Raw genomic sequence first — 22,973 nt, forward strand, 5'->3', positions numbered from 1 at the left:
CACAACAAGAAAGAAGAATTCTTGTTCTCTTTTTAATGCAAAGGAACTGTGTTTCTTGTTAACTTCCTTTTAGTCAAAAGGGGCGTCCATAGGAAGGAAGAAGCCCGGTCTGTGTCTGAGCATGACACTACTATACCTAATGCTACTCAGTCACTTTAATTTACTATTACGATCTATTTATTATTGATTAAGCGCCAACGTTGTTAGTGCATGCTCTGATTGACATTTTCATAGCAGACTATTTCAGCATAACATAAGGTAAAGGATGCAAATAAATGTGTCCCGATTCATTAAAGCCAGCATATTTAAACGTACTCTCTCTTTTTCTTTACATTTTTTGCTGTGAAGAAATACTTGGCTCTAGCTTTACTGTGTTGTGCCCTGCCTTCAGTTATAGATGCTTTCTGCACTGGAAAGACCATCGAGCCAGGTAAAACCAACAGAACAGCCACTGCTGCCACTACAATTGTATTCTGTAACAAAGTAAGAGAGAATGTAGTGCACATTGTAAAGCGTGTTGGATAAAAGAGCTATATAAATGCACCATTTACCATTAATTACATATACACGCACGCATGCATGCACGTATTTTAGAGACACAGACAGAAAGACAGAGACACAGAGACACAGAGAGAAAGTTAATTGGTATTAATTATGCATCCATAGGTATGACTCATTGTTATGATGATGCGGATGGCAAATGGTATGCAGTAGGCAGGGCCGCTTCTCCCTACACGCACACTACGCAGGCTGCGTGGGGCCCCGCCCCACGCAAGGCCCCTACCCCCCGGGGAAAAAAAAAAAAAAAACTTTTTTTTTTTTTTAAACGAACCCAATCCGCCCAGAACCGCAAAAAAAAGACGCACGCTGAGCGCGCGTGCATGTGTCCTGTATCATGCTTAGGGCCCCTGTGGAGTCTAAAGCGGCACTTAGGCTCCACCTGGAGGAACATGCATGGACTGTAGATGCAGTGGATGCTGTACCACCATCTTTAAGACAGTTTAAATGACTAACCAGCTATTTGGATGTTCAATTTACGTAATCTAATCTTGGATCTGAAAGAGTGTGTCTACAAAGTGTACAAGAAGGATGAACCCCGCTGTACCATACCCAATTTGGGGAATGGTTGGGAAGTAATATAATTACTGTTCTCAGTGTTCTGCTTGTCAGGCTTACATTGCCTGAAATAACAATTTCCTCACCAACCTCTGTTATGAGAACTTCATGTCCAATAAAATGATCATCAAACATATTTGCCTAATATTTTGTAGATTTTTCCATGTCTGTGCAAATTCAACAAACAGGATGAGGAAATAATTAGAGAACATCTTCACACAGTGAGCCACAGTGCTCGCTGCTCCAGCACAGTTTTCCCATGGTTTTAAGTGTTGTTGTGTGTGTTAGCCTTCGTAACATGTTTTGGAGTGAAGAGAAGGATGACTTTGGTGTGGTTTAACCCATTAGGACCTGGAACGCATCTGTGTCACTTTAGATTTCTTTGGCAGTGCCGCGCTATGAGCTTGTATATCTGCTAATTTTTGAAAAATCGTTTTTACGATTTTTTTTAACGGTTTTTTTACGGTTGAAGATTGATGGTGGATCAACCTTAAGTGAGGGTGAGATCACTGGAAGGCTCTGGGTGAGACCATTTTATGGGGGGTCACATACATTTTAAATTAATGGGTTGTGATTTTTTTTTTTATTATGTATAAATCTTCCTAAGGTTTGTGCATAATGGCAAACATCTAAAAGTCGCCTTTGGACAGAGACTATAAGGAGTGGAGCAGTCCAAATGTCCCATAGCCTATTTAAACCTAGTGGTATGTCCCAGCCACCCCCACCTCGGCCGCTCCATTTGAATCTCCTGGCTTCAGACACACACACACACACAGTTTCCGTATCAATCAACCCGTAGTGAATTGATCCCAGTCAGCTGCTTTCAATCAACGTAATAAACTATACACATGTGAGTGACATCACACGCGTGCGCGCGCGCGTGTGTGTGTGTGTGTGTGTGTGTATGGTTTGTAACAAACCGTTTGTTACATAAAAGTTCAGGTGGGTGTTTTTTTGTGGGCCATAACTCCCCAACTTTACTGTCTGGAAACAGCGTGGAGCAACACTGCTCCACTGTACATCGATGAGTATTGGCTTCAGTGCCCTAGGCTGGACTTGAACCTGTGGCCTTGCTTGCAGAGACGGGTTGCCGTGTGGCCCTATGCCAAAGAGGTGTCCAGCAACTATCCGCTGCCCTACGGGCACCTCCACACATTTACACATGTTACTTTTGGTGATTTTAAGTGTAGTTTCTGGATGTTAGAGTTCAAAACACGCTTCAGAGTAAAGTACAGGAGGATTTGAACCCACGACCTTTGGATCATGTAGACAGTGACCTACCATGCAGCCTGCTCCTACCTTGTTTTCCTCCTGCTTTAACTAACAACAAACAACGATACAAACAAAATATATCAATATATGCAATTGAATTTATTTTAGTTTTTTATATTGTTGTTTGTTGTGCTGTTGCTTGTCTGGATTGTTTATGGAGCAGTTTGGAGCACAATGGAAACAAGCCTCTGGCTTTTTTTGCGACGAATACACTTGCCTTGTGATGTGTAACAAGTTCAATAGCTCACTGTGTAAAGACACTCTACATGATCCAAAGGTCCTGGGTTCACATTTATTTTTTCTGGCATTTTTTCCCTGATTGATTCAAATCTGATCAATATAACATTCCTAAGTGGTTTGAAATTTGATTCTAATCAGATTTCTGAACACTCGTACACTGAAGGTTGATTCATACTTTGTCATACAACAGTGTCACTTGTCGAAAATAGCAGATCTACAAGCATCAGTATTGACGCGTATATACTTTTCTTTGGTTAAATATTTATCCACAGACAAACGTAATAATCTCCACTTTTCAATATACTCCAATATTTAAGCCCTCTCCTCCGTTCGTTTTTGAGTGCTCAGATCTTTTCTTCTTTTTCAAATCATGTTTCCTGTTAATCCTAGAAGCACCAATCTACGTTTTTAACACACTTTTTTTTTAATCTCCTTTGAGCACCTGATTGATCTTTCTTTCTCTAAAAGCAGTGAGTTGTCTGGTAACAGTTGATCATCTTCAAGCATGTCATCATTAGATGAGATGCATACTGGTCCATTTAAATTGGTATATAGCTCTTGGGTTACTTCTTCCTCTCACAGTAGAACCATTGGTGGACTGCTGAGGGGATGGGGTCTTCTGATCCACACGGACTCGTCTCATCAACAACAGCTTTGGCCTCGTCCTCTGAGCAGCAGTATGGACTTTCACCAGATGACACACGGGTGTTTCTGCAGTTCAATCCTCCAGCATCGTCAGTCTGCTGGGAGACGAGGGCTTTCCAAAACGTGTGAGTGTTCTTGATCGTCTCGATGGCAAAGTCCTTGTCTTTGAATTCCCCGTCGAAGGCGAACCAGTTCTCTGGTTTCCCATCTGGAACTTTGTACCTCGTGAACCAGTCGACCGTGGCCTCCAGGTAGCCAGGTTTCAGTCTTTGTACGTCACTAATGCTGTTCAAGCCGCTGGCTTCGGGGTCTTCTTCGTCGATCGCGATGACTTTCCAGTCAGTCTCACCCTCATCAATCATGGCCAAAACACCAAGGACCTTCACCTTGATGACCTCGCCACGGGAACACACCTTCGTCCCGATCTCACAAACATCGATCGGGTCGTTGTCCCCACAGCAGCCAGTGTCTCCGTCTTTGTGTCCTGGATCTTCCCATGTCTGTGGTATGGCTCCATAGTTCCATATGTAGCCTTTATGTGGAAATACGTTGGCGACGTAACGCACTTGACCCTTCTTCACATCTTGCTTTATTGGGTTCAGAGGTTCTTTTGTAGCGATCTCCATCTTGGCATTAGTCCATCTTGGTACCTCAACTACCATGTTAAAGAGGTTCTGGCCCTCATCAGCATACATCGGTATGTCATGGAATGGTGAGATGTACTTGCCGTCTGCATCTTTGAAAAACAGACGGTAACTCAAAGTGTTGAGGTTTCCTCTCTCCTCGACTGCGAAGCTCATGTTTGATTTCAGGGTTGTTCTGCCCTTATATAGCCTACTGCCCTTATATAGCCTACTTAAACTAAGCAAAACTACAATGAAAAAGAGCTTAACATCCACGCACATGTCTTACATGGCAGGTAGAAAACCTGAGTCCAGGACAGTCTATGACATCAGTGCTATGACATCCTGTCGATGACATCAGGGCGCTCCATATATGGGGTTTTGTGAATTTATCAATACGTTTTGGAGATCCACTGATCCGACCGACTTCCCACATGGTGCATCACTCCCTCGGGTCCTCAGCGATATGTGAGCCGAGTTTGAGGTTGATCGGTCAGGCGGTTCTCGAGATACGCATGGTGACACACAGACACACACATACGTACTTATCTTACAGACATCAATAATATATCAGTATTTGGATACTGACCCACGTCCCGCATTAAAGTGAAGGTGGGGCCGCATGTGGCCCCCGGGCCGCCAGTTGCCCATGTATGCTCTAGCAACAAATTATACATATACAATTCATTATCATTATCATTGTGTAACTTCATCTTATTTTATCTCATTAAATTCTTCTATTTTCTCATGTATAGCACCTTTCCAAATAAAGATCCAAAGTGCTGCAAAGAGCAAGATTGTGTGTGTGTGTGTGTGTGTGTGTGTGTGTGTGTGTGTGTGTGTGCGTGCGTGCGTGCGTGCGTGCGTGCGTGCGTGCGTGCGTGCGTGCGTGCGTGCGTGCGTGCGTGCGTGTGTGCTTGTGTGTATGCGTGTACACAGGTAAGGTTGAGTTGTTTTGCTGCCCAAAAGTGTGAAATGTCATATGTGATATAAAACACTGGTTCAACACCTGGTCCGGGGCATACCAAGGGTCCAAATGGACCCTTACAGGTCTGCAACTCTGAGAGTGTACAAATGGAACGGAACGGAAGTGTACGGAAGTGTACAAAATGAAACAGAAGTGCACAAAATGAAACAGAAGTGCACAAAATGAAAGAGGAAGAGAGGCACATTGTTGTGTGTTGTGGGCCCGGTCATTCCTATGCCCGGGGTCAGAGAGATGGCCGCTCGCCAGAGAGGCCCCGGAGGTCATCGCCCACCAGAAGGGGACATCCGTCAGCGCGCCAGGTCTCCTGCCCCAGCGTGGCCAGCACAGACGAGGCGAGGAGGAAAGAAGCCCAAGATGTACCAGGGGGGTCCCAGAACCAGCCTGCTAGCCCACCACCACGGCCTGGTCATGTACCGACACAGGTGGTCGGCCCAGATTCAGTGAAAAATGTACAGGCTCATCATGGGCCCTCTCAACCAACCTATCCTGACCAGTACTATGGTCAGGGGAGGCCCGCTTATGGAACCCCGTACTGAAATAGTACCGGGTTTCGGGGTCAAACTCCACGGCTGTGAGGGTTAAGAAACAAGACCAGGAGACCTGGTTCTGCCAGACCCAGAATAAGTACTTTATAAGATCAGAGCACGGCTAAGCCGGACTTCACATGACGTGTCAGCCTGTGTCTATGCCCATGTATGGACGAAAGGGGGACAGACTTTTATGGCTGAGGCCTGAGGGAAAAGGGGGCATGCCCATGTATGGACGAAACAGCTACAAAGCCTCATGTAGGCCGACCCCTTGGGTCTGGCAAAAAACATAAGAAAGTATGCTTGTTGCTTGGAGCTATATATGTATTCATGCATTAGACAAATAGACAGAACAGTGTATTTCCTGTCTGCATGGTAAGAGAGACCACTGTGAGCTTAAACTTCCTGGAACAAAGAGTTTGCAGGAAGGCACTTAACCACAGCTATCAAACTTGCCTCGCTGTGCAAAGGGCACGTTGCAGAGGCGAGTTTTGAACCACATGAAGTCAGTACTCCAAAAAGTAATAGAGTAAAATGTAGCAGAGTACTTTTTGTCTCGTTGCAACATCTCTTAATGTCACATACGCCAAATAAGGGAGTTGCATCCATCCTGACCAGACATTATAAAAGAGGTTGCGCCCCAAAAGCTGGGGCTTCTCTTCTTTTTGGAATACCTTGTGATAACTATCTGAGCAGTGCTTGCATTTTCCTGAGCGTACAGCTCGTCCCTCTTTCCTATCGTTTGTATTTTCATCCTTTATAAAAAATAAAAGCCCTATTTAATAGGTTTTTGTCACCGCTCCATTCTTGATCAAAGGCCATCTGCAGTTTGCCATCGCTTTTAGGATCACGACGGCTGGGTGAGTCTTGAATGTGTTTTCTTCATTGCATGGCCAAATGTCTAATCTGGTGTCGTTGGGTCTCGCGTCAACCGTCTGGGTGTCCAGGTCTGTCAGCAGAACCTGAGAGAGATGAACGGAGCCCGAGTGAGGGTCTCACGGTGTCTCTGATGGGCTGGCAGGGACACTAAAGTTAAACAGATAGGTTGAGTGAGATGACACTGGCTGAACTTAAGCCTGATTACTGATCACTAAGCGTGGTCTGTGTTGGTGTCCTAACATCAGCGGGGAACGGGGAATGTGTGCGAGTGTGCGCACACATTTCACAGGTGCAGGAAACCAGTTCATCTAAGTGTGACAGACGGGGACTGTTTGCTTCCATGTGTAAAGTCACTCTACTCGATGGTACTCAGTCTATAAACAGTCATAAGACAGTTGATGCAGAGATGTTTTATTTGGTTTTTATTATATGATAATTCCTTATAAATACATACAGCTAATTCAACCGAAACACAGATAAGGGTGAACTGTGGTGTATGTGATCCAAGTGTTGAGATTTGCAGAAAATCCTAGATTAACGGCTAGATTAGCGACCTAGTGGTTAACAAGGAGGGGATTTGTGGCAGGGCGCCCAGTCGTCATATTTCTACATCTCAGGTGCTGTGACACGGCCGCTCAGAGCAGCAGCCAGCAGCAGCACAGTAGAAACTAGCAACTTCTGCTGTGTCATTATCTGTGGTTTGCAGAGTGTGGCTTCTCGGTTATAGTTCTGACCCACGAACTCTCTTTTCTTCAGTGTGTTGTGAGTTGGACCATATCAAATACCTGCAAGAAGACTTGAAGTCATAAAGGTACAAATGGCTGTGGCTGAGCATTCTGAAACCATCGAGCTAGAAGAGCAAGATGACATAATCTATGAGAATGTTGAGACGACAGCTCAAGAGAAATATCTATCGAAGATACTGCGGCCTGGTAAGAGATGTTACTAAAACTGAAAATCACACACACACAAGTTTAAACATTTTAACAACTTTAACCCTTGTGTTAAAAATAATTATTAAAAAAAAAAAAATTCTCCCACCTCATAGCTGACTTGTTATGCATTAATATCCATGGAAACACTTTTACAAATATTATGTTGGGTTAGGGTTAGGGTTTCATCTCATTACATTTTCTATAATGAAGACAATGGATAATGATGTTATCTCTATCTATAATAGACTAACATTAGAAAACACTTCAAAAAAAAGAAAAAAGAAAAGAAATACTTGTTTTAGTTTTTTAACTTTAAAAAAATGTTTAAAATAATAATAAAATGATAAAAAATAGTGACACTTGGTGTGTTAGGGTATAGTCATATATAGTCATGGTCATGTTTTTGACCTGTATACCATAGAAGGTAAAAAGTCATTTATTTTTCATAAACTCAAACTTTATTTTACTCCTGATAGCAAATGCTAATTGAAGTCTCTCTCACTCTCATGTAAACATTGAATATTGACAAATTGGGGGGAATTGAGCCACACTTCTCTGCCGGGTCATTTCGGACCCTAACACCACAAGTGTCACTTTTGTTATAGAGACCATCAGAATTAATTAAAATGATGATAAATAATTTTGTTGTGTTAAAATGGCTATTTTTGAGGATATCATGAAGCCTTTACCTATTTAAACGTACTTACTTTTTACCTATTTAAACTTGAAAACGGGTCAAAAATGACCCTAACACAATGGAAGGGTTAAGACCTCTATACTTAATAAGATGAACCTGGGTTGGCACTGTACTTGGTGCCTATTTCTTCACTCTACACCAAATTACTGTGACGATAAAAGCCAATCTCCAAGCTCACAATGAGTGAGCTTGGAGATCTTCTATTTTTGGCAAATGTTCCCCCAGAATAGGGATGCTAGGGCTTAAGTAGTTAAAAAGGTGGTTAAATTTTTTGGAACTGATCTCATTCCTTCCTTCCTTCCTGTGTGTGTGTGTGTGTGTGTGTGTGTGTGTGTGTGTGTGTGTGTGTGTGTGTGTGTGTGTGTGTGTGTGTGTGTGTGTGTGTGTGTGTGTGTGTGTGTGTGTGTGTGTGTGTGTGTGTGTGTGCGCGCGCGCATGTGTGTGCGTGTGCATGCGTGCGTGTGTGTCCTCCAGTCATAAGACTGTACAGGTGGGTTGGAGTCAGTTTCGGATTGCTTTGTGTTGTTCAAGTTATCCTCAACATTGCTCTCCGACTCACTCTCTGTAAGTCAAGTTTCATAACTATGTTTATTGTCATATTTATGATGATCCAACATATGCTGTTTTCAACATGTTAGCATATACGTATGATACCCCATAAGACATATTATTATTATGTAGCAGATTTTGTATTGGAATGTTTTTAAATAGTGGATCTCCTATTCTGAAAAAAATCTTCCCATGCAGACCAGTGCAACAGTGACTGCAACTTAACTCAACAACTGCCAGCCCAGTTCCAGAGCAGCTTCTACGACCTCATTACCGAGAGAGACCACTTCAAGGCCAGTTTGGACCAGTTGCAGAGCAGCTACAACTGTAGAGAGAAGATGCTCTGTCAGGGTACATCACTGTTTTCCATCATTATTATATCATTTTGTTTATTCCTCATTCATTTGAGCCAAAAAAAACTAATTAAAAACAATATCGGCTTACTTTATTATTTCGCTGTTAGATGGATGGAAGAGATTTGGCGGAAGCTGTTATTACATCTCCACTGGGGAGGCAAACTGGGAGAATAGCAGAAAATACTGTAGAGACAGACAATCAGACCTGATTGTAATAAACAGCAAAGAAAAGCAGGTATGGTGTGCGTGTGCGTGTGCGTGTGCGTGTGCGTGTGTGTGTGCGTGCGTGCGTGCGTGCGTGCGTGCGTGCGTGCGTGTGTGTGTGTGTGAGTGAGTGTGTAACCTATCCCACATTGCGGAGACATGAATCTATTGAATCTATTATATACTGTTTGTACTTCAGTAACCAGCAGCTTTTCTGTCCAGAACTTTGTAGAGAGTTTCAACCAGACAGTGTGGCTGGGTTTGACCGACAGTGAGGTGGAGGGGCTATTTAAGTGGGTGAATGGAACTCCGCTGACCACACCAACGTAAGAATCAACATCTTCATTTTTGTTTTTACCTTCATTCTTTTCTTGTTCATTACAAAAATATTTGAAGTACAGTTTCCTCCCTGCTACATTTAACTAAATATTAAATATTGTAATAAAATGCTAAACTACTGTTACTAAGATCTTGTTTGCATCTACCATGTGTATCTCGAGAACAATGGTTTTCAAAGTGGGGTGCAGAAAATGAGGAACAGGTTAAACACTTTAACCTGTTAGAGAACATTTTATTTTTTGGCCATAAAAAAAAGCATACGAAAAAGGCCAAATCTTGACAAATGTAGACACATTTTTTCTCATCCCCATGCAGTCACAAAACATTTTCTGCAGACAAATACATATACAGTATCACGTTGGTGGTCCATGATATGAAAATTTTTGAGAACCACTGATCTAGAATATAATTTGAGGTCATTTAGACCAGTGGTTCTCAGCCTTTTCTGGATCAGGGCCCACTTGAAAATCTAAAAAGCGCTGGCGGCGGGCCCACCCATCTGACCACTTAACACGGCATGTTAAGTGGTCAGATGGGTGGGCCGCGTTCATTTTCATAGCATGTTATGATCAATCAATTGATTGATAATATATCTTATATATTAATATATCTTTTTTAATATTAATGTTAAATAATCATTCAAATCTTTACCACTGATTTAGAGGAAACTAAATAAACAAATCTCTGTAGTGAATGAAATGTTCCTACTTCTCCAGGTACTGGCGTCCTGGTCAACCTGACAACAGACGGGAAGGTACACCTCCTTATACACAAGATTGTGTTGTGTTTGCTAATGAGGCTAGTAGAGGATGGGGTGACGCATACTGTTGGAAACCTTTCCGCTGGATCTGTGAAAAAGTTACCTGCTGAAATAATAATTTTCACAATATATCATGACTGTCAGGCAGAAACCTCTTATCTCCATATTTTTTCAGTTTTTCGTATTTTTGCTATTTTTGTAAAAATGTAAGAAAAGAACATTTGAAAAGTTAAAATGAAAGTGGTTAAGTGTGTCTGTGGGTTTTATAAATATTGAACCATTGAAAAGTATTAACAAGAGCTTGTGACTAAATAATGACTGCATTGGATCCATTGGAACGCTGGATCTTTTTCCCATTTCCGGAAAAGTAATAGATTTGCACATACAAGGTTTCTGCCCGACAGCGCCGATATTAGTTAGCTGGTGTGTTGGTACAGGCTGTGAGGGGCATGCAGTGGTGGAAAGTAACTAAGTACATTTACTTAAGTACTGTACTTAAGTACAATTTTGAGGTCCTTGTACTTTACTTGAGTATTTCCAATTTCCAATACTTTTACTTCTACTCCACTACATCTCAGAGGGAAATATTGTACTTTTACTCCACTACAATTATTTGAAAACTTTAGTTACTAGTTACTTTTCAGATATAAATTATAATATTATGAAACATACATTAACCACTTTAACGCTGCTTTATATATAGGCTATTTGAAACGCGACGCGTTGTGAGCTTGTAGATCTGCTATTTTCAAACATTTTAGTACTTTTACTTTTTGTACTTTAAGTACATTTTGATGCCAATACTTTTGTACTTTTACTCAAGTTCATTTTGAATTCAGGACTTTTACTTGTAACAGAGTACTTCTACATTGCAATATTGATACTTTTACTCAAGTAAAACATTTGAGTACTTTTCCCACCACTGAGGGCATGTAGTAGGCTAGTTGTGGGTTTGCTTTGGTTTGCTTTGTCTGCCTTGCAATTCTACCCAATATGCACTGTACGCATTAGATTACTATTCATATCATAATTTAGTTAAAGGGGAGTCTGTAGAATCTAATCTAATCTAACCGCCAGCTGTTCCATTTTAATACCATGTATCATGCTTATTAATAAAGTGTTCTATTCTTAAAACTGTGCATAACTTATTGCATCTATGTCTCAACATTTCTCACCATCTCATCATTTGTTATTTGTTACTGTTTGTTAATTTCATTTTCTATTTATGTGACATAATTGACTGATTATGTGCTTTAAGAATTGTAGCTGTTTTATTTCACAACAAGAAAGAAGAATTCTTGTTCTCTTTTTTAATGCAAAGGACTGTGTTTCTTGTTAACTTCCTTTTAGTCAAAAGGGGCGTCCATAGGAAGGAAGAAGCCCGGTCTGTGTCTGAGCAAGACACTATACCTAATGCCACACAGTCATTTTTTTTTTTACTATTACGATCTATTTATTATTGATTAAGCGCCAATGTTGTTAGTGCATGCTCTGATTGACATTTTCATAACAGACTATTTCAGCATAACATAAGGTAAAGGATGCAAATAAATATGTCCTGATTCATTAAAGCCAGCATATTTAAACTTACTCTCTCTTTTTCTTAACATTTTTGCTGTGAAGAAATACTTGGCTCTAGCTTTACTGTGTTGTGCCCTGCCTTCAGTTATTAGCTTTCTGCACTGGAAAGACCATCGAGCCAGGTAAAACCAACAGAACAGCCACTGCTGCCACTACAATTGTATTCTGTAACAAAGTAAGAGAGAATGTAGTGCACATTGTAAAGCGTGTTGGATAAAAGAGCTATATAAATGCACCATTTACCATTTATTACATACACACGCACGCACGCATGCATGCACGTATTTTAGAGACACAGACAGAAAGACAGAGACACAGAGAGAAAGTTAATTGGTATTAATTATGCATCCATAGGTATGACTCATTGTTATGATGATGTGGATGGCAAATGGTATGCAGTAGGCTCCACCTGGAGGAACATGCATGGACTGTAGCTGCAGTGGATGCTGTACCACCATTTTTTAAGACAGTTTAATCGACTAACCAGCTATTTGGATGTTCAATTTACGTAAAGAAAGCCATCACATTTTCTAACTGTGATTTTCAGGTATTCAGAACCCAGGGGATTTCCTGATGACTGTCTCCTGATGACTGTGTCAGAGAGTTGGATCTGAAAGAGTGTGTCTACAAAGTGTACAAGAAGGATGACCCCGCTGTATACCATACCCAATTTGGGGAATGGTTGGGAAGTAATATAATTACTGTTCTCAGTGTTCTGCTTGTCAGGCTTACATTGCCTGAAATAACAATATCCTCACCAACCTCTGTTATGAGAACTGTTATGTCCAATAAAATGATCATCAAACATATTTGCCTAATATTTTGTAGATTTTTCCATGTCTGTGCAAATTCAACAAACAGGATGAGGAAATAATTAGAGAACATCTTCACACAGTGAGCCACAGTGCTCGCTGCTCCAGCACAGTTTTCCCATGGTTTTAAGTGTTGTTGTGTATGTTAGCCTTCGTAACATGTTTTGGAGTGAAGAGAAGGATGACTTTGGTGTGGTTTAACCCATTAGGACCTGGAACGCATCTGTGTCACTTTAGATTTCTTTGGCTATTCAAAAATAGCAGATATACAAGCTCATAGCGCGGCACCAAGTGCCGCGCTATGAGCTTGTATATCTGCTATTTTTGAAAAATCGTGAAAAAAAATGTTTTAGATTTTTTTTCAAAAAAAATTTAGGATTCAGAAAATGTTTAGAAGCGGCCTCAGGTCTCAATGAACTTGGGAACATCTAGACTAGAGAACATCTTAACACAGTGAGCCACTGAGCTTACCCTTACCCCAAGGTGTTCCTGGTGGTTTAAGTGTTGTTCTGGATGTTAGCCTTCAAAAGATACCTCGAAAGTCAAGACTAGAACAACTTTGGTGGAGTTGAATTGAACCAATGTGATCTTGGGAACATCTAGAGAACGTCTGAACGCAGTGAGCCTGCAGTGCTCACTGTTAACATCACAGTGTGAAAGACCCTTTCAATCTCTCCACTACTAATTGAAAGATTCAAGGCCTTCACAGGTAGGCCTATAGGGCGGAAAAGTACAGACACTCATGCTCGTCTCTGGCAGTTTGTTTGTAAATGACCTAAACATTTGAGGTAATAAGGAATAGGCCATGCACTTGCGCAATCTTGATGAATGTTTACGTCTACAATGGCTAAAAAAACGTTATCAATATTCGGTACTTCCGTAATCCATACAGTAGTCGAATTCAGTCCATCTCTAGTAGTGTTGAGTGTGTACCTCACAGAAACTATGCCTAAACGTAAGCTCAAAACCACACCCATCCGAGGCGAACGGTAAAAGGCGCTGGAGGCCGTGCTGTTCCTACACCAGTGGTTCTCAAACTTTTTCGTGCCAAGGACCCCCAAAATGATATGTGTTTGGCCGTGGACCCCCATGTCAAAATATTTTTCTTCCAGGGACCCCCAGAAGCAAAGATTTTACCCACAAATGTCGCTTTAAAACATATTATATTCAAAGAATTGCACACATGTTCACGATTTTTCAAAAATAGCAGATCTACTAGCTCATAGCCGCGCTATGAGCTTGTAGATCTGCTATTTTTGAATAGCCAAAGAATAAAAGGTTAAAATAATTGTGATGCTATATTAACTCATTTTGCTGGGGACCCCCTGGTACCCCCTCAAGGACCCCTGGGGGTCCCCGGACCCCACTTTGAGAACCAATGTCCTACACAACCAGAACATTTCATCATATTTTGGATCATCATCAGTAGGAAGGAGTATATAAATGCCTAAATTATGTTACGTTGTACAACGGTGTCATGCACCAAAAACAGCAGATCTTCAAGGTCACAACGTGTCACATCAGAGACACATTGTGAGCTTGTAGGTCGGCTATAACAAAGAATACATTGACCGTAGGACGTTACAGTGGCAGAACTCTAGACTCCTTGCTGAGAATGTGGTGGTGTTAAGATTTCACCTTACTCCAGGAGAGCCCTTGATACATTTTGACAAGGACAGCTTGTAAAGAAATGTAGTTCGAACATTGACCTTTTAATTATTGATGTGAGCCCCAGACAGACTGTTTTTTTTCCCGCCACCGTGTGGCTGAAAGTATTTATTGCAGGATATGTCCATACCCGTCTCCATCATCATAATTAAAACACAATAATTAATACAAAGAAACATGGCAATGAGACATCTTTCTATCAACTTTTTTATGTTTATTATCATTTAAATATAATTGAAACTGCCTTGTGCTCCCAGTAAGGATCAAATAAAAGGAGACTCAATGTAAAGCTTGCACAGCTGGTCTGCAGAGAGCAGACCTGGAGTCTGGGATACAACATTTCCTTTGAATTGCGCTGGTTTCAGAACAAAAAAGCAGATGGTTTATGTAAAAATGAATATTATATAGCAAATACCACAGTGAGGGGAGGAGAAATGATAATGTCTTAAAAATTGATGACAAAAGTCACATAGTCATGGTACGAACAGGAGTGGTAATGAAAATAAAACAAAATAAAAAGTAATGTATCTGCGAACTCAATCACACACATTCACATACGGGGACACACATACTTGCAAACACACTCTTACATACACGCACACACGCGCACATGCACACGCACACACACACACACACACACACACACACACACACACACACACACACACACACACACACACACACACACACACACACACACACACACACACTCACTCACAATCACTCACTCTCACAATCACACTCACATACAGTACATACTGTAGAATCATCCAAACACTCTCTCACACACACACACACACACAGATAAAATGTAGTGATTTGAAAAATTAAACCCTGGTAAATTCTAATGGTATCATACATCCACGTCTTGTGTCTGAAGTGCAGAAAACAAAATGAAACTGAAGAAGAAATGGAGAAATGAAACTCAGGTGAATAATGAAAAAAAAAAAAGCATGCCCATTTTCACTGGTCTAACTCAACCTTAAACCCCCGTTCTAAAGCAACCAACCCCACCCCTCTCTATACTCCACCCGTTACCCATCCATACCCTGCACCCTATTCATATGCATATATATAACTACATCCCCAACTAACACCTCACCCTCACCCACTGATCTCCACCTTTCCACATCCCCCTTCACAAACCTCTCTGGCTATAGATACGGGCTCCACACCTGCATCACGTGATGGGTGTGCGTGTAGCTGTGACAGAAGAGGACCTCGCTAGAGGGAGAGAGAAAACACGGACAGACGGGCACAGCAGGCGGCTGTCACTGGCTCTGATCGACATTTTTTTTTTTTTTATCAAAAAATAAAAGGGAGGGGAGGGAGGGAGGGAGGGAGGGGGGGGAACCCACAATGCAATGTCCAGTGAGGATGAGGAGGAGAGGAATCTCGTTGCACGTTGAGGTTGAAGGTTGTTGTGAACCTGTGTGAAATGTTGTGTCCGTTATGGTATTACAGCGGAATGGGGGGGGGGGGGGGGTTGTCTTTCGTATATAGATGTTAGTTAATGTGTCTGGATGTGACGTATATCTGGGTTAGTTCTGTGTGTTGTTGTCGCGGTGGGGGTGGTGGTGTGTGGGGGGGGGGCGGGGCTTACAGCGTGGGTGGGGTTGGCAGACATGGGGCCTTGTCCCTCGTCCCTCGGCCCCAGCGGGGGTTGGGGTGGGGGTGTTGGGGTTGTGTATGTGTGGGTGGGGGGGGGGAGGCTTATAGGGCTTGCGTTTTGAGCTCGATGGGCTCGCCGCGGGTGTCCTGCTGGGTCTCGGTCTCCGGGGGCCGACTGCCCTTCAGCGTGGCGAGGCGCTCGGACAGGCCTCTCATGCGGGGGAACAGCATGAAATCGTACAGCAGAGCGCCCATGGCCCCTCCTATCATGGGCCCCACCCAGTACACCTGCCAAAACACGTTAGTGTTGTTAGTGTTCAGTTCATTTCGCTTTGAGGAGTATACACAACATGCAGTATGGGGTTTCCGTTGTCAACTTACCCAGTGGTTGACAAAGTTTCTGAACAGCACGGCAGGGGCGAAGGATCTAGCTGGGTTCATTCCAGCACCTGTGTAGTACATCTAAAATACAGAGAGTACAGAGGCTGTTTAGTGTGTGTATGCGCGTGTGCGCGCGCAATCCACGCATGTGTGTGTGTGTGTGTGTGCGTGCGCGCATGTGTGTGTGTGTGTGTGTGTGTGTGTGTGTGTGCGTGTGCCTGTGTGTGTGTGTGTGTGTCAGTGTCGCTATATGATCCCCATTCCTCACCCCCATGAGATGTCCAATGGTGACAGAGAAGCCGATGGAGAGAGCTGCGGATCCCAGGCGTCCGTTTCTCCTCTCGTCCGTCACGGCAAAGATGCACACCACCAGCTGCATGGTGAGGAACACCTCCACGGTGGTGGCCATGCCCAGGCTGATGCCAGGCTGAAGCTGGAGACACACACACGCAAGGAGAAAATGTTAATATTTGGGAAAGGAAGATCAAATGAAACCCCGTGAATTGTGCCACATTAAGTCTTCCCTTCCCTCTATCCAGAGTTGACCATTATTGTCATTTGCAGACTTAAATGAAAGGCTTGGTTCAGGTCGCCCACGGAAATGTGGTATACATCCTATTTTGGGCTCTGCTACTGACCCAATACCTCAATGTTGTTTATACTGTCCTACCTGGAACGCATCTGTGTCACTTTAGATGTCTTTGGCTATTCAAAAATAGCAGATATACAAGCTCATAGCGCGGCACCGAGTGCCGCGCTACGAGCTTGTAGATCTGCTATTTTTTTTAAATCGTGAAAAAATATTTTTTTTATTTTTTTCAAAAAACTGTTAGGATTTAGATTTTTTTTTAAAGAATCGCCTCAGGTCTTAATGGGTTAAATTGTACATGATCCGTTATTATAAAATCCTCCTTTTCCCTATTATTAAATTCTGTGGAATACATTTCTGCTGAACGCTTCATCTGGACTCAAATCAATCACAATAACTAGACAGGTCCATTTTTACACTCTTAAAGTCAAACTAACACCCGGGCTTTTGCTGCGCGCCTCAGCACAGCTGGCAGGACTTGTGTGTGTGTACTGTAGCTCCATGGAGGCGCTGCTTACCGTGTTCATGGCCATGTTGCCTCTCATGTTGTTGGGCGTGACTCCATAAAGCACGGCGGCCCCGGCGACGGCGCCCAGACACTGGGCGGCCATGTAGAAGACGGCGCGGAAAAGAGACAACTGCGAGCCCACCAGGTAGGCGAAGGTGACGGCGGGGTTAATGTGGCCACCGCTGATGTGGCCGATGGACTGGATGAGGGTGGCGGCCGCCAGACCGAAGCAGAGGGCCACGTGCAGGACGTGGTGAGGCCCGGTGGTCCAGCGCAGTGCGGCGCCCATGCCGAAAAACACGAAGAACATGGTCCCCCAGAACTCTGCGAAGACCGCCCGCCAAAAGTTCATGGACCGGAACTCCCACATTGTGACTGACCGGCTTGCTTTCTCCCCCCAACAGAACAAGAAACGGTTCTAAAAATCACAAATGTATAATCTGTCAGGGCGAGTCTAGAAAACAGGTAAGCTTCGTCCTGTCCCTTTTTTTTTTGTTGCACTTTTTGAATGCAAAATGAAAAAAAAACAAAACAAAAAAAATAAAAAAAAATGATCTCCCTTTAGGTGGTTCAAAGACGGAGGAATCCACCCGATAGAGCTCTATACCAAGCCGTGAACTGGGTTGGTTGAAGTCAACTCAGCCTGCCGCCCCTGTCCACCTGTCGCAAAGACATAGGGGTGAGATGCTTGGGGGAAGTTGTGTGAGTGAGCGTGGAGATCTCAGGTATATATGGGTGGACTGTCAAGATGAGGTGGGCATCAACGCTATAGAGGGGGTGTTTGTATGAAGTAGAGACAGGGATAGACAGAGTGTCCGGTGGACCTTTTAGCCTCTCTGACGGAGGAGAGAGGGCCAGACGGGGGCTTTATAACTCCCCCCCGGGGGCCCCAAGTGACGCCATAATCCCTCCCGGCGCGGGGGGGGGGCAGGGGGGTGGTGGGCGGCAACGCTCCACATCCCAAAATTAAACAAACTTAACCCCTCGGTTTCCCCCTCCGACCCCCTAGACTGAGAGGGGGGGGGAGTCTATGAGGGGGAGACTGACAGGGAGTCGGTCCAGGAGGGAGGGAGGGGGGGACGGTGGGAGGTAACAAGATGGTGGAGACGGAGAAAGTGACTGATGAAAGAGAGAGGGATGCTCTCTTTCAGCGGGTGGAAATGAATTAAGAACCGGTGGCCTTAGCGGAGAGTAAGAGGACCTGTGGTGCCGTTTGTCTTTGGCCCGGTTTGTTCTATCTAGTGTCATATCATGACCGTCATCATAACGTGAGAAACAAACAAGTGCTGATGGCGATGGATGAAAAACACATGCATGTACAAAAACACACAAGTTTGTACACACAAGCGCACCGCACACGCATGCACGCAGGCAGGCGCACACACACACACACACACACACACACACACACACACACACACACACACACACACACACACACACACACACACACACACACACACACACACACACGTGTGCGCGCACAGCCGCACACACACACACACAGATAATACAGTGATCCACTTTTGGGGCCCCGGACGGAAGAGCCTAATGCTAACATCATTGAACTGACCCATACACTGAAAGGCCTGACCTCGTGAAACCATTGTCTCTGCAGCAAAGCATGTGATCGTTAGCGCAATCGCAAAAGTGATCAAAATGTGGATGGACATATGTAGGGCAGACATATATATATATATACACGTAGCACTTTATGATATGCGTGACATTACAAATTCTGCGTGCCCTTCACAAGTGACGTGATGACTTTATGAAGGAATCACCACATCTATTGTGTCAGTTTTCATTTGTCATATTCTGGGGTCCATAAATGATTGAACATTGCTCATAACCATATTCAAATGAATAACAGCAAAGGACACAGCTACGAGAGGCCAGGCAACATGAACGCCATGCAAGTTTGACCTTTTGAAGGTGCAGAACTCAGGGCCTTCAATAATAATAATAATAATACTCCATGACTAACAGCAATGTAGTAATGAGTATTCAAAAGTGCAAATTACAAAGTACATTTTATTTTCAATATCAATTCAAATTGAAATTTGTATTGAAATTTAGGCATTTCTCCCCCCAAATAAATTAAATTTTTGAGAGAATTTCAACAAAATATTCATCACGACACATTGTAAGCTTGTAGATCTGCTATTTTCATTATATTTGCCAACGCATAATGTAGACTTCTTTCCATTCCTAAATATAGTGGAATATTTGTCTTTGAAACGTGGTGTAGTGAAAGTCATCCAAAAACACAAATGAATACCCAAGTAAATTACAGTACTCAAGTAAATGTACTTCGTTACGATCTACCACTGCCAGCAGATGGAAACAATTAACAGAAACAAAGATATAATATAATATTAAAAAAAGTCAGTGCAACGAAGGTCAAAGAAACTGCAGCTGATCACTGAGCAGTGAAGCACACGTCATATCGTCTCTGTTCGGGTGGAAACCTCATATGTCCAAAACTGTTACATGTACTTTTCAGGATTCAAAGCTTTTCGAGCTTGTAGATCTGCTACTTTTGATGCTTTTGAGTGACGCCGTGGTATGATCAAGTATAGGCCGTTAATTTACAATTAAAAAATAATATGGAGATAAGAGGTTTCTGCCCGACGGCGACAAATGATTTGGCATGCACGGCAGTATCTGCCCTGTGCTCCCATTCTGACTGAGGCTTCCAGGCACTGCTGGTCCACTCGGAGCAGAACTGATTAGCCAGAGGTTTGCATTGTGTGTGTGTGTGTGTGTGTGTGTGTGTGTGTGTGTGTGTGTGTGTGTGTGTGTGTGTGTGTGTGTGTGTGTGTGTGTGTGTGTGTGTGTGTGTGTGTGTGTGTGTGTGTGTGTGTGTGTGTGTGTGGGCACTGCAGGAGGGGCCAGAGGCGAGCACACCCAACCAAAGCCCTGAAAATTCTCAGTGAGGGGCCGGGGAAAGTGAGTGAGTGAGTATGTGTGTGTGTGTGTGTGTGTGTGTGTGTGTGTGTGTGTGTGTGTGTGTGTGTGTGTGTGTGTGTGTGTGTGTGTGTGTGTGTGTGTGTGTGTGTGTGTGCGCGCAGGGGTTTATTGACCAGTGCAGGAGCATCGCGCTGACCAGTGGAGAACTGGGCAGGCAGGGAGATGAATGGAGAACGCTGAGCTCACCATTTTAACTCCCTTTTATAGATGTTTGACAAAACACACACAATGCAAAATGCTGGCAGCACTGTCATATAGCTATTGTGTGTGTGTCGTGTGTGTGTGTGTGTGTGTGTGTGTGTGTGTGTGTGTGTGTGTGTGTGTGTGTGTGTGTGTGTGTGTGTGTGTGTGTGTGTGTGTGTGTGTGCGCGTGTGTGTGTGTGTGCACACACACGCGTGTGCGCGCACACACACACACACACACACACACACACACGCACGTACAAGTATGCATGTGTGTAAATAATTAGTATGGTTTCACTGGGTTCTATGAAAAAAAGAATGAAATTACTTAATAAATGCATAGGGATATAATGTGTGTGTGTGTGTGTGTGTGTGTGTGTGTGTGTGTGTGTGTGTGTGTGTGTGTGTGTGTGTGTGTGTGTGTGTGTGTGTGTGTGTGTGTGTGTGTGTGTGTGTGTGTGTGTGTGTGTGTGCACGCGCGTGTGTGTGTGTGTGTGTGTGCGCACACGCGTGTTCTGAGTTTAAAATCATAATGCAGTTGCAATATTTATGAATAATATAGAAGATTTGCAGACAAATGGCTACACAGGCTGCTGGTTTTGCCTCATTTATTATCAAAACATATTTTAGACAAAAAAAAACATTGAAGATATAAGAACATGAATTTAGGTTTATAATATTGATAAAACTTTTACAAGCCATTTATACAACACTTAACAGGGTTACAAAGTGCATCACAGAAGGAAAAAACAAAACCGCGCAGAACAAAATAATAAATAAAAAAGAAAAACAGATACAATTCAAACAAATACAAACAGATAAAATAAAGTAAAGATATGTGTGTAAAATGCCAATCTACAAGATCACAACGCGCTGCAAAGCGATGCATTGTGAGCTTCTAGATCTGCTTTTTTCGGCTTCGAAAGAATTAAGAGAAGAGCCAGGCACACAGCAGGGGACTCAATAAATCCTTTATGTAATTTAGAGCGAAGCCATTTAAAGCTTTAAAAATCACCAATAAAATGTTTTCATCAATACAGAATAAAAGTGCCAGCCATTGTAAGTTGGCCAGCACATGCCAGAGTAATGTGATGGGGGGGGAAAAGATGGGAGTCAGTTAAGGGATCTCTGATTGATAGGGCATAAAGTGCATCACAGTAGTCCAGGTTGGAATTTCAGTTTTTTAACCATGACTAACACTAAAATCAGTGAGAGACAATACTTAATTGACATTTTCTTTAGTTTAAAGAAGCAAGACTGGACAACATTCTTAAAGCAGCACTATGTAACAATTTTTTAAGAGTAAAATGTATTTTTTCCCCCCCAATCGTTAGAGTATGCGATTATACAATATAACAATTGGGGTGGTTGTATTTTGTCTCCCTGCTCTCCTATAGAGACACTTAGATCATGTCAAAGGTCATGTCTCACCTAGACACAGGATCTGACACAAATTGTATCCCCATTTATCCCCTGAGCAAGCAGGCAGGCTTTATTAGCTCAATGGTAAAAAATGTCAGTACTTGCACAGGAGACCGGGTTCAAATGCAGGGTAGAAGAGGAAAGTGATATAGTGCAGCTTTAACCCTTAAAACAGAGATCTGCAGAAAACAGGACACCAAGATTTGGGGCAGCCTGCTTAATGGACCAAAGTGAGAGCGAGGAAAACCGCAATATAATACACACACTGCATTCATTGCTATTGGAAATGTGTTTTCAATGAGTGTGTTATGTTTGAGTTGTCATTATAGAGGTATGAAGCTGTGTTTGAGAGCAGATACTGTACGAGGGGTTTGAGTGGAGATGTACTTGTACACTGATCGACACTAGAGCTGAGAATATGAATATGATGGACTGATAAGAGCTTCATTGAACTGAGAGCAAAGAGTGAGGCGGCCTCTTTAGCATTTCAAAGCATTCAGGAGCACGGCGTGCGACAGAATACTGCACACAAAAGCAAAAGAACATATAAATGCATTTACATGGAAATGATAAAAAGCCACTGAAGGTCCCCCAGGGGTCTGTACTTGGTCCCCTTCTTTTTGCCCTCTACAGCAGTGGTTCCCAAACTAGCGGTCGGGAGGATTTTGGGGGGTCCCCAGATGATTAGCTTAATGTACAACCTTGTTTTCTCACTCGACAGTCAACAAACCAACATACAGTAGGCTACAGTAGTGTATACAGAGTATCTGCACATTTCTAAAGTGTCAATTTAAGGACTTTTAAGACCCTTTTAATACCTCTAACATGAAAACAAAAATAAAGACCATTACTATGTCAAAAGTAACCAACAAACTATACTACAAAAATGGTCAAACATTGGCTAAATTGTCAAATATACCTAAGAAAGAAAATAGACAATCTGCAAGCTCACAATGCCTCGCATTGTGAGGCGTTGTAGTGGAGCTGAGTCAAACTGAATTTAATGCCTCAACTCCTACAATTCCAAGTGCTTGTCGGGGTGGGGGTCCCCAGTTCAAATATGATTATTTGGGGGGGGGGGTCACAGCCTGAAAAGTTTGAGAACCCTTGGTCTA

The 22,973-nt window shown here is 42.9% G+C and overlaps 3 protein-coding genes across 3 annotated transcripts; 1 reads left to right on the forward strand and 2 right to left on the reverse strand.

Annotated features, from left to right (window-relative positions):
* Nucleotides 1-3,191: 3,191 nt before the first annotated feature.
* LOC308096607 (inorganic pyrophosphatase-like) lies at nucleotides 3,192-4,073 on the reverse strand (the record flags this gene model as incomplete). Its single annotated transcript, XM_080444022.1, has 1 exon — nucleotides 3,192-4,073. The coding sequence occupies one exon, from the start codon at nucleotides 4,071-4,073 to the stop codon at nucleotides 3,192-3,194; it is 882 nt and encodes a 293-aa protein (XP_080300148.1).
* A 3,034-nt stretch (nucleotides 4,074-7,107) lies between these two features.
* Nucleotides 7,108-10,419, forward strand: LOC308096609 (hepatic lectin-like; the record flags this gene model as incomplete). The annotated part of the gene is made up of 6 exons (XM_080444024.1): nucleotides 7,108-7,222; nucleotides 8,397-8,486; nucleotides 8,670-8,822; nucleotides 8,935-9,062; nucleotides 9,254-9,357; nucleotides 10,087-10,419. The coding sequence occupies 6 exons, from the start codon at nucleotides 7,108-7,110 to the stop codon at nucleotides 10,238-10,240; spliced, it is 744 nt and encodes a 247-aa protein (XP_080300150.1). The 3' UTR covers nucleotides 10,241-10,419.
* Nucleotides 10,420-15,904: 5,485 nt separating this feature from the next.
* On the reverse strand, nucleotides 15,905-17,650 carry mipb (major intrinsic protein of lens fiber b; the record flags this gene model as incomplete). Its single annotated transcript, XM_080444497.1, has 4 exons — nucleotides 15,905-16,090; nucleotides 16,184-16,264; nucleotides 16,452-16,616; nucleotides 17,291-17,650. The coding sequence occupies 4 exons, from the start codon at nucleotides 17,648-17,650 to the stop codon at nucleotides 15,905-15,907; spliced, it is 792 nt and encodes a 263-aa protein (XP_080300623.1).
* Between the last annotated feature and the right edge of the window lie 5,323 nt (nucleotides 17,651-22,973).

Source organism: Gymnoscopelus braueri (assembly GCF_963280865.1).
Source record: "Gymnoscopelus braueri genome assembly, chromosome: 12".
In the NCBI taxonomy this organism is placed as follows: Eukaryota; Metazoa; Chordata; class Actinopteri; order Myctophiformes; family Myctophidae; genus Gymnoscopelus; species Gymnoscopelus braueri.